The sequence below is a fragment of the Canis aureus genome, chromosome 25 (genome assembly GCF_053574225.1).
Source record: "Canis aureus isolate CA01 chromosome 25, VMU_Caureus_v.1.0, whole genome shotgun sequence".
Classification (NCBI taxonomy): domain Eukaryota; kingdom Metazoa; phylum Chordata; class Mammalia; order Carnivora; family Canidae; genus Canis; species Canis aureus.
Window position 1 is genome coordinate 2535654 of NC_135635.1, and position 12631 is coordinate 2548284.

General features: G+C 59.0%; 1 protein-coding gene across 1 annotated transcript; it reads left to right on the forward strand.

Annotated features, from left to right (window-relative positions):
- The first annotated feature begins 1215 nt into the window (after window positions 1-1215).
- Window positions 1216-10174, forward strand: KRT71 (keratin 71). The gene is made up of 9 exons (XM_077871832.1): window positions 1216-1775; window positions 3713-3927; window positions 4626-4686; window positions 5207-5302; window positions 5668-5832; window positions 6034-6159; window positions 7581-7801; window positions 8641-8675; window positions 9400-10174. The coding sequence occupies exons 1-9, from the start codon at window positions 1329-1331 to the stop codon at window positions 9609-9611; spliced, it is 1578 nt and encodes a 525-aa protein (XP_077727958.1). The 5' UTR covers window positions 1216-1328; the 3' UTR covers window positions 9612-10174.
- Window positions 10175-12631: the final 2457 nt, after the last annotated feature.

Consider the following 12631-nt stretch of genomic DNA (forward strand, 5'->3'; position numbering starts at 1 on the left):
AGGGGTCCCAAGAGCCGGGAAAGCGGTTAGCCTTAGGCCACAAGCCATGTCCCCTCCACGGGGCACGCGCCTGGCGCACGGAAGCTGTCGGTGGAGGTCTATGGAGGGGAGACGGGCGGTGGAGGGGGGGCGGGAGGATGAGGCCGAGCAAGTAGTCTCCGAGCTGGGGGACCGTCCACCTTCCTGACAAGGGAAAACTGAGACGACACGGCCTGCAGAGGGATCTTCTGGGAGCGGCCTCCACTGTGGAGACACCAGGCCTCCCGGGCTCTCAGCCGGGCCCCCACCCCCGGGCTCACCCTGACGGCAGCTCCTCCACCTGAACCCTAAGCAGATGGTTGCAAACAAACAAACCATTCCTGTCCTCACCTTGCTTGTCAACACGTTCACGTCGGAAGGAAGATGGAAATGAGCCAAGAGCCCCCCCAGGAGGCTTCCTTCGAGGCCTCCAGCCCCCGCAAGCCTCCTCTGCCTCCCTGCCTCCCGTGAGGCGACTTCCTGAGGCTTTAGCCACCCGCCCCCCAATCCCAGCCTCCTGTCCTGGGATCTGTCCCGCACCGGCCGCCCAGCGACCGTGTCTGGTGCAGCCTGCAGCCTGCCTGGCGGGGCTCTGGGAGGGGTGACACGTGCGGGGGCCCAGTTCCCGTGGAACCGTCGGAAGCACGTGGCCACCCCCGCCGCCGCGCTCCCGCCCCGTGCCAGGGAGAGGGTCACCCTCCACCCCTCACACCCAGGAGGCAGAGCCGCTGTGGGTTAGGGGAAGAGGCCATGGAGCAGGGCGCGGGGTGCCTCGGGAGGCCCGAACAAAGGGGCTCTTTCCGGGAAGGAGGAGGACACAGCTGTGGGTTGGAGCCCCTGGATGCTCTACGCAGCGGCCCCGCCTGTCCAGCGCAGTCCATACCCTTCTAGCTCCCTGCGCCCCCGGGAGGCAGCCTGTGACCCAGAGAAGACTAAGCAGGATAGGGATGGTGAAGTGCCAGTGACATCCCCCTGGAGAGGCTGGGGCCTGGGGCAAATTACCCGATAACAGCAGGTTAATTAGATAAAACCCAAATTACATGAGCAAGGCTTGCAAGCCCAGCAATTTGAAGGTTTCATGTTGTTTCAGAGGTGGGGAGGGCTTGATCTCTAGCTCAGCATAGAGAAAATGACTTCTTGCTCCCAGGCAAGCCAAACCCATGAATTAAGCTCTTGACTGCCCGTCCACGAGCCCCAATGCCAAGCACATATAAGGAAGGGTGCCTGCCAGTCCTCACTGCAACCTGCAGAGCCCGTGTAGGATTCGGCCTCCGTCCCTCCAGCATCTGAACTCCATCTCCACCACCAGCATGAGCCGCCAATTCACCTGCAAGTCGGGAGCTGCCTCCAAGGGGGGCTTCAGCGGCTGCTCGGCAGTGCTCTCCGGGGGCAGCTCATCCTCCTACCGGGCAGGGGGCAAAGGGCTCAGCGGAGGCTTTGGGAGCCGGAGCCTCTACAGCCTGGGAGGCATCCGGAACATCTCCTTTAACGTGGCCAGCAGCAGCGGGAAGAGCGGAGGTTATGGGTTTGGTCGAGGCCGGGCCAGTGGCTTTGCTGGGAGCATGTTTGGCAGTGTGGCCCTGGGGCCCGTGTGCCCGTCCGTGTGCCCTCCGGGGGGCATCCATCAGGTCACCGTCAACGAGAGCCTCCTGGCCCCCCTCAACGTGGAGCTGGACCCCGAGATCCAGAAAGTGAGAGCCCAGGAGCGGGAGCAGATCAAGGCGCTGAACAACAAGTTCGCCTCCTTCATCGACAAGGTGGGACGACCTTCCCTTCTCTTCTTAGAGCCTGAGCTGTTGTGACAGCAAAAGGGATTCAGGTCAGACATGAGGAGGCACGTAACGTGGACGAAGCAGGTGTCTTCTTTCATCGGGGTGATTTGTGTGAGATTCCCTGCAGACTTTCCCCGGAGAAGACGGAAGGAGGCTGTCTCTACTGGCAGGGGCGTGTGGGGGTGGTGGTGGGGTTCCTGGCAGGAGCTCCAAAGGAAAGGCCCCCGCTTCTTACTGGAGGGTCGGCTTGGTGCCATTGCTGAGCCTCGGGTCCTTGCAGCTCACGTGTGGGAAGAGCCAGTGCGAGGGAACCTGACCCAGAGTCTTCCTCCCACCCGTTGGGAGCGGGTCTCATCCACTGGTCATTTGACTGGATGGATCAGGAGCATCCGTTTGCAGTCATTCCCACATGGGCCCCTCGAGAGGCCGACGAGGGCAGTGCGGGGGGGGGGGGGTCCCCACAGAGCTCTGACGTCAGACCTGGCTTCCGCACTGTCCCCATCACTTACCGGCAATGTCTTGGCTGAGCCAGCCGCAGAGCCGGCTGTGCGGAGGGTTGTTTATCCTGCCTGCGCCTCTCCTTCCTTATCTCTGTAATGCAGATAATAGCCTACCCCTTGGGGGTTTTGTCAGGTTTGGGAAAGAAAATGCATGTGAAGATGTTGGCACAGTGCCTCCCGCATACTGAGTGCTCCCAAGTGCTGGCTGTTGTCACTATCATTTTCATCTTCGGACAAGTGGGGGAGGAGTGTCGAGAAGGGGAGGAACCAGAGGTCTGGAAGAGGCCTCGAGGCATCATCCAGTCCAGATAGGCCTCGGACTTTTGGTAGATGAGAAATTATTACTCCCGTTCTGTGAGTCCGCAGAAGCACTGAGGTACATGCCTTGCCAGGGAACGGCATCTGGGGGTGGTGGGTGGAGGGATGGAAGGTGAGGCCCAGTCCCAGGGACCGCGGGGCAATGTGGGCACATGACATTCTCAGTGATCCCGATTGTCCAGCGTGTGGGGTCCTGGTTTACTCTGCGCTTAACGCTCAGTCTCAGGGGTATTCGTGAAAGAGTCAGGATTAGTCAAGCCAAACCAATGCTGGAGGATCTGCTGGGGGGCAGGCAGTTTGGGGGCTGATCCCATCTCAACGCTGAATCCCAGCCAGTTTTCTGAGGCCCTGTGCTTATGACAACAGGGAAGACAACCTTATTTAGACAGTGGCTGTGATCACGTGGATTAAGTCATTTTTAAAAAAAATTTGCGCGCCTCCCCCCGACGCAGCACACAAGAGAAGAGTATGTGGATCCACTGCCTCTGGTCGGTCTCCTGGCCCAGGGAGGCGACAGGGGCCCAGGGAGCATTGTCTATCCACGTTGCCCCAGGTGCCATGCTTCCTCCACGGAAGATGGTTCTGAGGAGCAGAGTTAGGGCAGAGGGAGGAGGCCACGGGCAATGATGGAGTTGGAGCCTGATGCAGAAATCTAGAATGCCTGGAAAGTCTTGGCCCATTGAGCCTCGCTGAGCTTGATATGCTATAAAATGAAGAGCAGATTCCCTTCTTCAGAATGGTCAGCTTTTCCAAAAATGGACCCAGCCTGACTCCGTCCTGGTAGTTTTTAGGTACAGCCCTTCCCTGGGCTGGGTTGGCCACAATGGGTTCTGAATGACAGGATACATGAGTTCTGGGGACACATGTCTGGGTTCAGCTCCGGGCTCCCTCCCACTTATCAAACCGTTGGACCTTGGAAAGAGGCCGAACTTCTCTATGGCTCAGTTTCCCTTCCATTAAATGGGGTTAATGGCCTGCCCGCCTCATGCAGCCGTTGTGAGGGGCAAAGGAGAAAATGCAGGCAGAGCGCTTTGCACAGAGCCTTTGGATGATGGGTGTGACTGCGTCCCGGGGGCTCAACAGTTTCTGCACTTTGGGTCCCAGGTGCGGTTCCTGGAGCAGCAGAACCAGGTGCTGGAGACCAAGTGGGAGCTGCTGCAGCAGCTGGATCTGAACAACTGCAAGAACAACCTGGAGCCCATCCTCGAGGGCTACATCAGCAACCTGCGGAAGCAGCTGGAGACGCTGTCCGGGGACAGGGTGCGGCTGGACTCGGAGCTGAGGAGCGTGCGGGACGTGGTGGAGGACTACAAGAAGAGGTGAGCGGGGAAGGGGTCTCCCCGCAGCCGGGCAACTGCCCCTTTCCCTCTGAGCTCCTTCTGCAGGGGTGGCAGCTACCTCGGCTTGAGGTTTTTGGAGACGAGTGGCAGTGTCCCTTGTCATACCAAACAGGATTATTCCAACAAAACTCTGGAACTTGCTCTCTGCACCTCCAGCCTCTGGTCTGGCACTTAGGACAAATGCTCAGTTAGCTGGACAGTGGTCAAAGGACTACGTCTGGCTGGATGAGGGAAACCTTGGGTAAGCTGCTCATAATCTCCTAGAGCTTCTGGGTTCTCCTTGGTAAAAGGAGGCTTAAATCCGTCCACCTCCCAGAAGGGCTGTGAGGAGTAACTAAGGAAGGCTCATCTGTAAGGCTGTAGTCAAGTTTCCAAGGAGGAGCTTGGTTCTTGCTACCTATGAGATTTCCCATAGAACGTTGGCTCCACATGCTCCTACTTCATTTTCAATAATCACCTTTTTTTTTTTAACCAAACTCAGTCTCCGTGTCCCCTGCTCCACAAAGCCTTCCTTGCCTGGTGGCCCCACCAGCCCTGTACCCCGTGGCCCATTAGCATCTGTCCCTCAAACGGGCACACTGCCTCTTGCGTAGAGCCTTCCTTGAGTGAAAGAGGGTCCTCAGCGAGAAGGTTCTAAGTGAGACGTAGTCACCGACCGAGCCCTGGCATTTTGGCAGGTACGAGGAAGAAATCAACAGGAGGACGGCTGCAGAGAATGAGTTTGTGCTGCTCAAGAAGGTGAGGAGGAAGGCAAGGCCTCGAGTCCAGGGCCGCCTGGGACCAGGGGGAGCCGAGCCTACCCGGGGGCTCTGCTCGCGGCGAGAGAGCCAGTTCCAAACTAATGGCGTGAAGGCCGAGGAAAACCGATGGACTTTCCAGAGAGGGAATGAGAAGGCAGAGAGAGTTCGATGGCCTTCCTGAGCGTTTCATGTGGACGGGGTTTGTCCATAGTGAAGAACGGCAGAGGACGACACACAGGGGCTCCCCTGCGGCCACAGGGCCTGACTCAGACGTCAGAGGGACGGCTGGTGGCGGCCTGGCTGGGGCTCCCTTCCTTAGGGGGGTGCCCTATCCCTGCTGAGGGAGTCGATTCTCAGGGCGGGGTGGGGCTGGGCCTTTTGCTCCACACTCTCCTTTCCCATGAGCCTCCCAGAGAGAAAAGGGCAGCTATCTCGGTGTGCAAGGCACCCGGGCTGGGTGGGTGCTTCCTTCTCGGCGGCACGGGCAGTGACTGAGGGACGTCGGGGGCATCTTTCAGGATGTGGACGCGGCTTATGCCAATAAGGTGGAGCTGCAGGCCAAAGTGGACTCCATGGACCAGGAGATCAAATTCTTCAAGTGTCTCTATGAAGCCGTAAGTCTATGTCTACCCCCCGCCCCCAAGGGCAGCCAGTGGGCAAAACTCTGTTCTCGAGGTTGGGAGAGGCTCCCCGCTCTCAGGGCGATCCCCCTATTAGGCACTCATCTCCCATTTCAGCCCCGAGAGGCTCCCAACCTCCACCCTCTGGGTGGAAAGGAAATGGTCCGGGTCCTGGCTTCACAGTGGTAGGAATCTGTCTGGGGCTGGAGGAAACTCATCTTGCCCGGGGAGCAGCAGCCTTGGTCCAGAGCCTCTAAGTCAACAGCACCCAGATTTGTTTATCTTGCTTGGGGGACGGGTGAAGGGGGGTGTTGGTCTCTGATAGTCAAGTCCTGAGACCAGCCCTGGTCCCCATGTAGGAGATCGCTCAGATCCAGTCCCACATCAGCGATATGTCCGTCATCCTGTCCATGGACAACAACCGGGACCTGAACCTGGACAGCATCATCGATGAGGTCCGCGCCCAGTACGAGGAGATCGCCCTGAAGAGCAAGGCCGAGGCCGAGGCGCTGTACCAGACCAAGGTGAGCTGGGCTGAGGCAGGACCAGAGAGGGCATCCCCAGCAGGCATGAGGGCTAGGTCTGGTCATTCCCAGAACAGAGGCCGTGTCCACTTAAGCATCCAACACGCCCTTCCCCTGGGACATCACCAATCCCGAGACATCATGTGGTCCCATGGCACACGCCTCATGCTCACCCCTGGCTCTGTGCTTTGGGCTCCCCAGTTCCAGGAGCTGCAGCTGGCAGCCGGCCGGCATGGAGATGACCTCAAAAACACCAAGAACGAGATCTCAGAGCTCACCCGGCTCATCCAGAGAATCCGCTCAGAGATTGAGAATGTGAAGAAGCAGGTGAGGGGACCGGTTGCCCATGGCCTGGGGCAGGAGGGCATAATTGGAGGGGAAATGAGTTGGCCAAGGACATCAGCCTCTCAAATCTCTGCCCACAAGAGGAAAGGAGACAATGAGGTCACTGTCTCAAACCCTTGGAGCAGACATCCCTGGGGCATCTCATCTCCTACTCACCCCAAGGACCTCTGCTTTGAAGCCCCTCCTGTGGGAAGTCTTCTCTCTCAATCCCCAGGATGGGCTAGGACCACTTCCCCCCATTCCCTCTGCCCCTATCACGTGCTCCCTGGAGCCTCTGCTTATCCTGTCCTTGTCCCACTTGGTGATTCCCCGACGCCAGCCTGTCCCTTTTCCCACTGGACTGGAGGAAGGCAGAGAGCTGGCTGCTTTGTTCCCCATTGCTTTCCCAAGGTCTGGTACAGTGCCTGGCACATAGTAGCAGCTTAATAAACGTATGTTGATGAAATGACTGATAAGAGGCCTCAGAGAGGGCCCATTAAAGTACCTTCTGTGCCTATTCATTAAGGCCTTGCTCAGACGCCTCCCGGGACTCTAGGCTGCAGTCTCAGCTTGAGTAGGTGGGGAGACAGGATGTGGTTATAGGATAACCATGGCAGCGCCTCCTATCGCTTTATCACGCTGAAGCATCTCAAAGACTCCATGAGGCAAGCGCTCCCCATCGTTACAGATGAGGACACTGAGGCTCAGACAGGTTCAGTGGGTTGCAAGCTGGTGAGTGTCAGAGCTGTGATGGGAACCCACTCTGACTCCTAGTCCAGTGCTCTCTCCATCTTCCCATGGGCCTTAATACTTAGTGACTCCAGGACGTGGGGTAAGTTGGTCGTCCTCTCTGCACAGGGTGGTGTAAGGACAGCATGAGCGAAGGTATGCAAAAGGCGTGTAAGGAAGGGCTGAGGGTAGTGCCAGGCATACAGTAAGCACTTGGGAAATAATAGTTGGTTCTGGAGACTCTCCTTCCCTGTGCCCCTCATCTCTGGCCCCATGCACCTGCGCAGCCCCTGTCCTTGCACCTGCAACACCATATTCCAAGGAACTCTTCCCAGACTGTAAACAACTCAAGAGCAGAAAGCCATCTACCTCTTATTCGACACCCTTGGTACGTAGGTGGCCAAGTAAATGTCTTTGTAATGAACCGACAAGGTACTGAAGTGGCTAAGGTCACAGGAAGGCAGGGTGACTATTTCTTATCACCACCAATGCCTAAACAGAAGCAAGCGGAGAGACATAGAGCTAGGAAGGACTTGCTGGCCCCAGAGGGGGCTCCGGCCTAGAAGAGGGGCAGGAGGTGTGAAGGGAGGAGGTGGGCATCTCTGCCCAGAAGTCCCCAAGCACTAGTGGGATTTGGATGTGGGGGACTCTAACCCCCCCTTCCAGTTTTCCAGCTTCTGTGATTCCCTGTGCAGGCTTCCAACCTGGAGACGGCCATCGCCGATGCCGAGCAGCGGGGTGACAATGCCTTGAAGGACGCCCGGGCCAAGCTGGACGAGCTGGAGGCCGCCCTGCACCAGGCCAAGGAGGAGCTGGCCCGGATGCTGCGCGAGTACCAGGAGCTCCTGAGCCTGAAGCTGGCCCTGGACATGGAGATCGCCACCTACCGCAAGCTGCTGGAGGGCGAGGAGTGCAGGTGGGGGGCTGGAGGGGTGCTCTGCAGGAGAGCCCCAGGGGTTTGAGAAGGACAAAAGGAGAAAGCTTAGCAGGGTCTCCTCCAGAAAAGGGCGTCCTTGGGTGATGATGGGAATACATCAACAGTAACTCAGAATACGTCCGGGCGCGAGCGCTCCCTGTATGCCAGGCACTGTGCCTTGGGGATCAGCCCATCTACCCTTGAGTTCCCTGGATATACCTACGCATACTGCCCACCCCATTACTACGTGAGGTCTTCTGTTCCGACTTCCTTACCTGTCCAGGTACAAGGTGAGCTTGTCACAGATGTCCCAGGGCAGCCGTTCCAGCTTCCCCAATGTTCTCAACAGATGAGAACGACTCAGTGCCCGAGCCTGGCCTTGGGAAGCGTTCATGCCGCCCCGTGCGTGTGCCTCGTGCCCACGACTGTGACTTGGACTGTTGCCTGGTCACCCCAGGGGCAGCAGCCACAGCTTCTCAAGCTCTGCTTGTGCCAAAGAAGCCCTGGAATTTCCACAGGGGCCCGTTGGGTTCAGAAACCCACATCAGGGATCCGTGGGTGGCGCAGCGGTTTGGCGCCTGCCTTTGGCCCAGGGCGTGATCCTGGAGACCCGGGATCGAATCCCACGTCGGGCTCCCGGTGCATGGAGCCTGCTTCTCCCTCCTCCTGTGTCTCTGCCTCTCTCTCTCTCTCTCAATCTGTGTGACTATCATAAATAAATAAAAATTAAAAAAAAAGAAAAGAAACCTACATCAGGCCCCGTGGGGACACTAGCTTTGAGGTGAATAGGTTGTGGGTTGGGTGACTGCTCACTCTCATTTTCTTTCTTTCCCAAACAGGATGTCAGGAGAATTTCCCTCCCCTGTCAGCATCTGTAAGTACTTGTGTGCTTGGACCTAAGACTGTAGAATCTGCGGGTCGGAAAGGGCCTTAGTTGCACCCCGTGTGCGTAGCTGAGCAAACTAAGGAGCAGAGAGCAACAAACTTTGAGGTCACACGGCCAGATAGCAGGGCATGGCCAAGGAGCAGGCGACTCCCAGTCCAGAGCCGCTCCCTCCCCATCCCTGTCTCCCTGCTCCCATGGGTGGCAGCTGGGAAGGCTGTGGCTACTGGGAAGGGGAAACAAAGGATGCATGTGTGGGAGGCTTGAGCACCGCCCCCTCCCCACCTGGCTGCAAGTCTGGGCTGGGGAATTAGAGGCCGGGAAGGAATCCATGAATGGGGACCTTGGAGGTTAAGCTGAGGGTGTTGGATCTCTGGATTTCTCAGCGGGACTGAGAATTAAACCAGAGCCTCCAAAAAATGCTGCTGGCAGGACAGCCAGCAAGAAGGGGAGGACAGGTTGGAGGCTGGGAAGTTTACCAAAAAGGCTAAGAGAAGCGAGGCGGTCCCTGGAATGGCAGGTTGCTGCACTGGTTCCTGGACCAACGCGATGGGCTTCTGAGAATTAAGAATAGGCCAGATGGGGCTAAGCTGGGCCGGGCAAGGGCAGGACTGGGGGAAGCGATCTTTGGGATTTACCCCCACCCGGGGAGGGGGCGGAGTGGCCGGACCGTAGAGGATGGCCCCTGAGGATGCCACCCGCTGTCCCTCCGCAGCCATCATCAGCAGCTCCAGCGGCAGCGGCGGCTACGGCTTCAGGCCCAGCTCGGTGAGCGGCGGCTACGTGGCCAGCAGCGGCAGCTGCATCTCCGGCGTGTGCAGTGTCCGCGGCGGGGACGGCCGGGGCAGGGGCAGCGGCAGCGACTACAGGGATACCCTGGGGAAGGGCTCCAGCCAGAGCACCTCCTCCAAGAAGGCCGGCAGGTAGAGACGCTGCCACGCCACCGCCACCGCTGCCACGTCCCCAGCTGTCTCCCACTCGCGCGCTCTCCCGTCCCCGTCAGCCCCTCTCCACCCTGCCCTGCTCCCTACTTCCCCCAGCCTGCGTCTCCCTGAGCCTGGACAGGTGTGGATGGCCCTACCTGGCGAAATTCCTCCTGGCTGAGGTCCCCCCAGCCGGGCCGTGGGCTCAGCTCAGCTCCCGGCCTTCCGCCCTCCGCGCAGCCTCCGGCTCCGTCACCAACTACAGTCTGGCTCCCCGGGTCACAGACCGAGGCCCCGCTCTCACACTGGGGCCTCTGTCCCAGTGACTGCCTAAGCTGGGAGCTGGTTCTGTGTTCAAGAGAAGGAAGGCCGAAGGGCACCAGCCAAGAGAGGCCGGTCCCCACGCCACCCTGGCCCCGTCTCATGGCTCATTCCGAGTAGGACCAAGTACGACTCAGGTCTCTCTTCGCTCTCCTGTATCCAGAAGCAGAGAAGAGGAGGCCCCTCCACATCTCCTTTCTTCTTAGAGGCCCTCCCATTGCATCCTCAATAAACAGCACGATCTGACAGCTTGGTCTCGGAGTGGTCAAGGTGGGGACACATACTCAGTGCGTCACCCAGGCACACGCAGACACACACACCGGGGGCGCTGCGCCTTGCCCTGCGGCCCGCTGTAGAGCCGAAGAAGCAGCTCTGAGAGCACGCGTGGCCCGGGGGCTGGGCAGTGTGGACCCTGCAGGGAAATGAAGCATGAGGCGTGGGCCGTCAGAGTTTGGGAGGAGGGAGGAAGGGGAGGTGGGAGAGAAGAAAGGAGGAACACAGGAAGGGTGCGCGTGCAGCACAGTTCGTGGCTTTCACCCAAAGAATTACCTGTGTCTACTGATAGAAATGGTCCTGATGCTGACCGGGACCCTCTGGCCTCCATCTAAGAGCTGGATCTTTCCTGGAGGGAAGCTGGGGGCGTGGTAGGTGGGTGTCTGTGTTTATTCAACCCTTTCCTCACTGCTCAGAGGCCTGGGCCTTTGGGGGGTCACCCAGGAAGGGTAGAGACGATGGGGACCCCACACTCTGAGCCTGCTGGGATGCTAAGATAGGAAATAAGCTCTTGGAGCCTAAGCCTGGACCAGGGTGAAGGGAGTCGGGGGTCAGGACAGGCTGTGAATTTCAGTGACTGTGTAGACGGCACCGTCCCAGACAGCCATCCGGCCTGGGGTGGGGAGGGCTGCGGGAAGACAGGCAGGTCTCCCAGCGACCAGCACGAGCCAGCAAACCTCAGCCAGGAAGTCCTTGGGGGCCTGAGGATCTTACAAGATGAAAGGTAGAGGGGCTGGAGGAGAGAGGGATGGATGGGCTGGGTTGGTGTGAGCCAACGTCACAGGGCCAGGCTCAAACCCCTGCCACCCAGGAGGTGGCCATCAGCTAGAGCCTCCCATGGCTCTCATCCTGGAAGTCAACACCACCATGTGGGTGGAGGAGGGTGAGCAGTGCAAGACTCAGTCACGGGTTTGCTTCCATCCTGTGTGAGTGTGTGTGTGTTCAGAGCTGGGTAGCGACCAACCAAGAGCAAAAAGAGCCACATCCTACCTGCTGCCTCTGCTACCTTTGCAGCAGTAAGAACTGAGGTGGGATAACGGGAGAGAGACTTTCCAGTTGAGAGACTTTGAAGAGCGCTAGGTTCTCGAGTGGAGGGATGGAGGATGCTTCTTCAGATGCCGCTGGCTCCTCACCCGGATTTGGGGGGGAAGCGAAGAACCCTCCCACCTCCCCTTGTGCCCAGGGCTCTCCGGGGTTCCCTGGGTGGGCCGGGTTGTCCTGGGTTTTGAGTCTGTTTTCTAGAGCAGCAGATCAAGGTGCTGGAGGCTGAGTGGAGCTTCCCGCGGGGATATAATGAGAGCACCACGATCTCGGCAGAGATCCGAGTTACGAGTTTGGCAGGTGCCAGAGTGAGGGGCTCAGCTGGCTGTGGGCTACAGACCAGGCAGGAGCTGATGGATGACGTGGAGGGCTCCCCCGAGAGAGAGCTCCGGGGAAAGAGAATAATGACAATGACTCCCAGGAAGGGTGGACGTGAGGTCACATGAGTCTAGGTGGTCATTTGATCATGGTGGCCAAGAGCAGGGGTTCTTCACGCAAGCTCAAAAATAACCTGGGGACTTAAAAAAAAATACCGATGTCCGAGCCACTTACTCCAAACCAGCTAAGGCGGTCTACTGGGGTGGGGCCCCGGCCTTCACGGGGATCTTTCAAAAGGCAGCAAGGGAATTCTAGTGAGAATGGAATCAGTGGAGAAAGAGGCCCGAACTCCAGTAAAGGTAGCAGGGTCTTGGAACGAGGGAGCGGAGATGGGGCCAGGGCAGGCCGATGGCGGGGTGAGCTCTGAGAGGGACGTGGGCGCGGGGCACTGAGGAAGCTTACACCTAACAGGCTAGACCCGAGTCAGGTGAAACGGCCGTGTGCTGAGGGACTGGGCGGCAGAGCTCTGGGGCACCAAGAGGGCGTGAGGGGTGGGCAAGGGAGCCGGTCGCAGGTGCATGAGAGCATCGTGATGGGCCCCGAGTCCCCCTCCGGATCTGTGCCCCGGCGCTGCCTTCCTCCCGTCACAGCTAAGTGGATGGCGGAGAAGCAGAAAGCAAAATCACAGCCTGCACTCAGGAAGCTTCTGGTCCCACGGGCGGGTGGAGCCACCCAGGAAGGACACGGATGGAGGAAAAGGTGGTGCACATGAGTGAAGTCCCCAGCCCACCTCATTGGTCCTTTCTGTCGCCTCCCCCAAAGCCGGTGACAGGGTCTGGACCGTCCTCACCTTTGTACTCTCGTGCCTGGCACACCACTTGGCCTGAGCACAAGCTGGTGGACGAATTACCCCTCCCCAGCCCCTCATGGGACTCTGACTCCAGGTCGCCACCGTGGCCACTGAAGGACCCCTGGAGGGGCCCCTGCCGCCAGACACAGCACCAGCCCAGCTGGGGGGGCTGCCGGGGTCAAGCTGCTCATAGACGTGGAGGTTGGCCCCCTCAGGACATC

Coding starts and splice junctions, on each gene's coding strand:
- KRT71 (XM_077871832.1), top strand. CDS start 1,329: ATGAGCCGCCAATTCACCTGCAAGTCGGGAGCTGCCTCCAAGGGGGGC. Junction 1,776..3,712: donor TCGCCTCCTTCATCGACAAG/GTGGGACGACCT, acceptor TTTGGGTCCCAG/GTGCGGTTCCTGGAGCAGCA. Junction 8,676..9,399: donor TCCCTCCCCTGTCAGCATCT/GTAAGTACTTGT, acceptor GTCCCTCCGCAG/CCATCATCAGCAGCTCCAGC.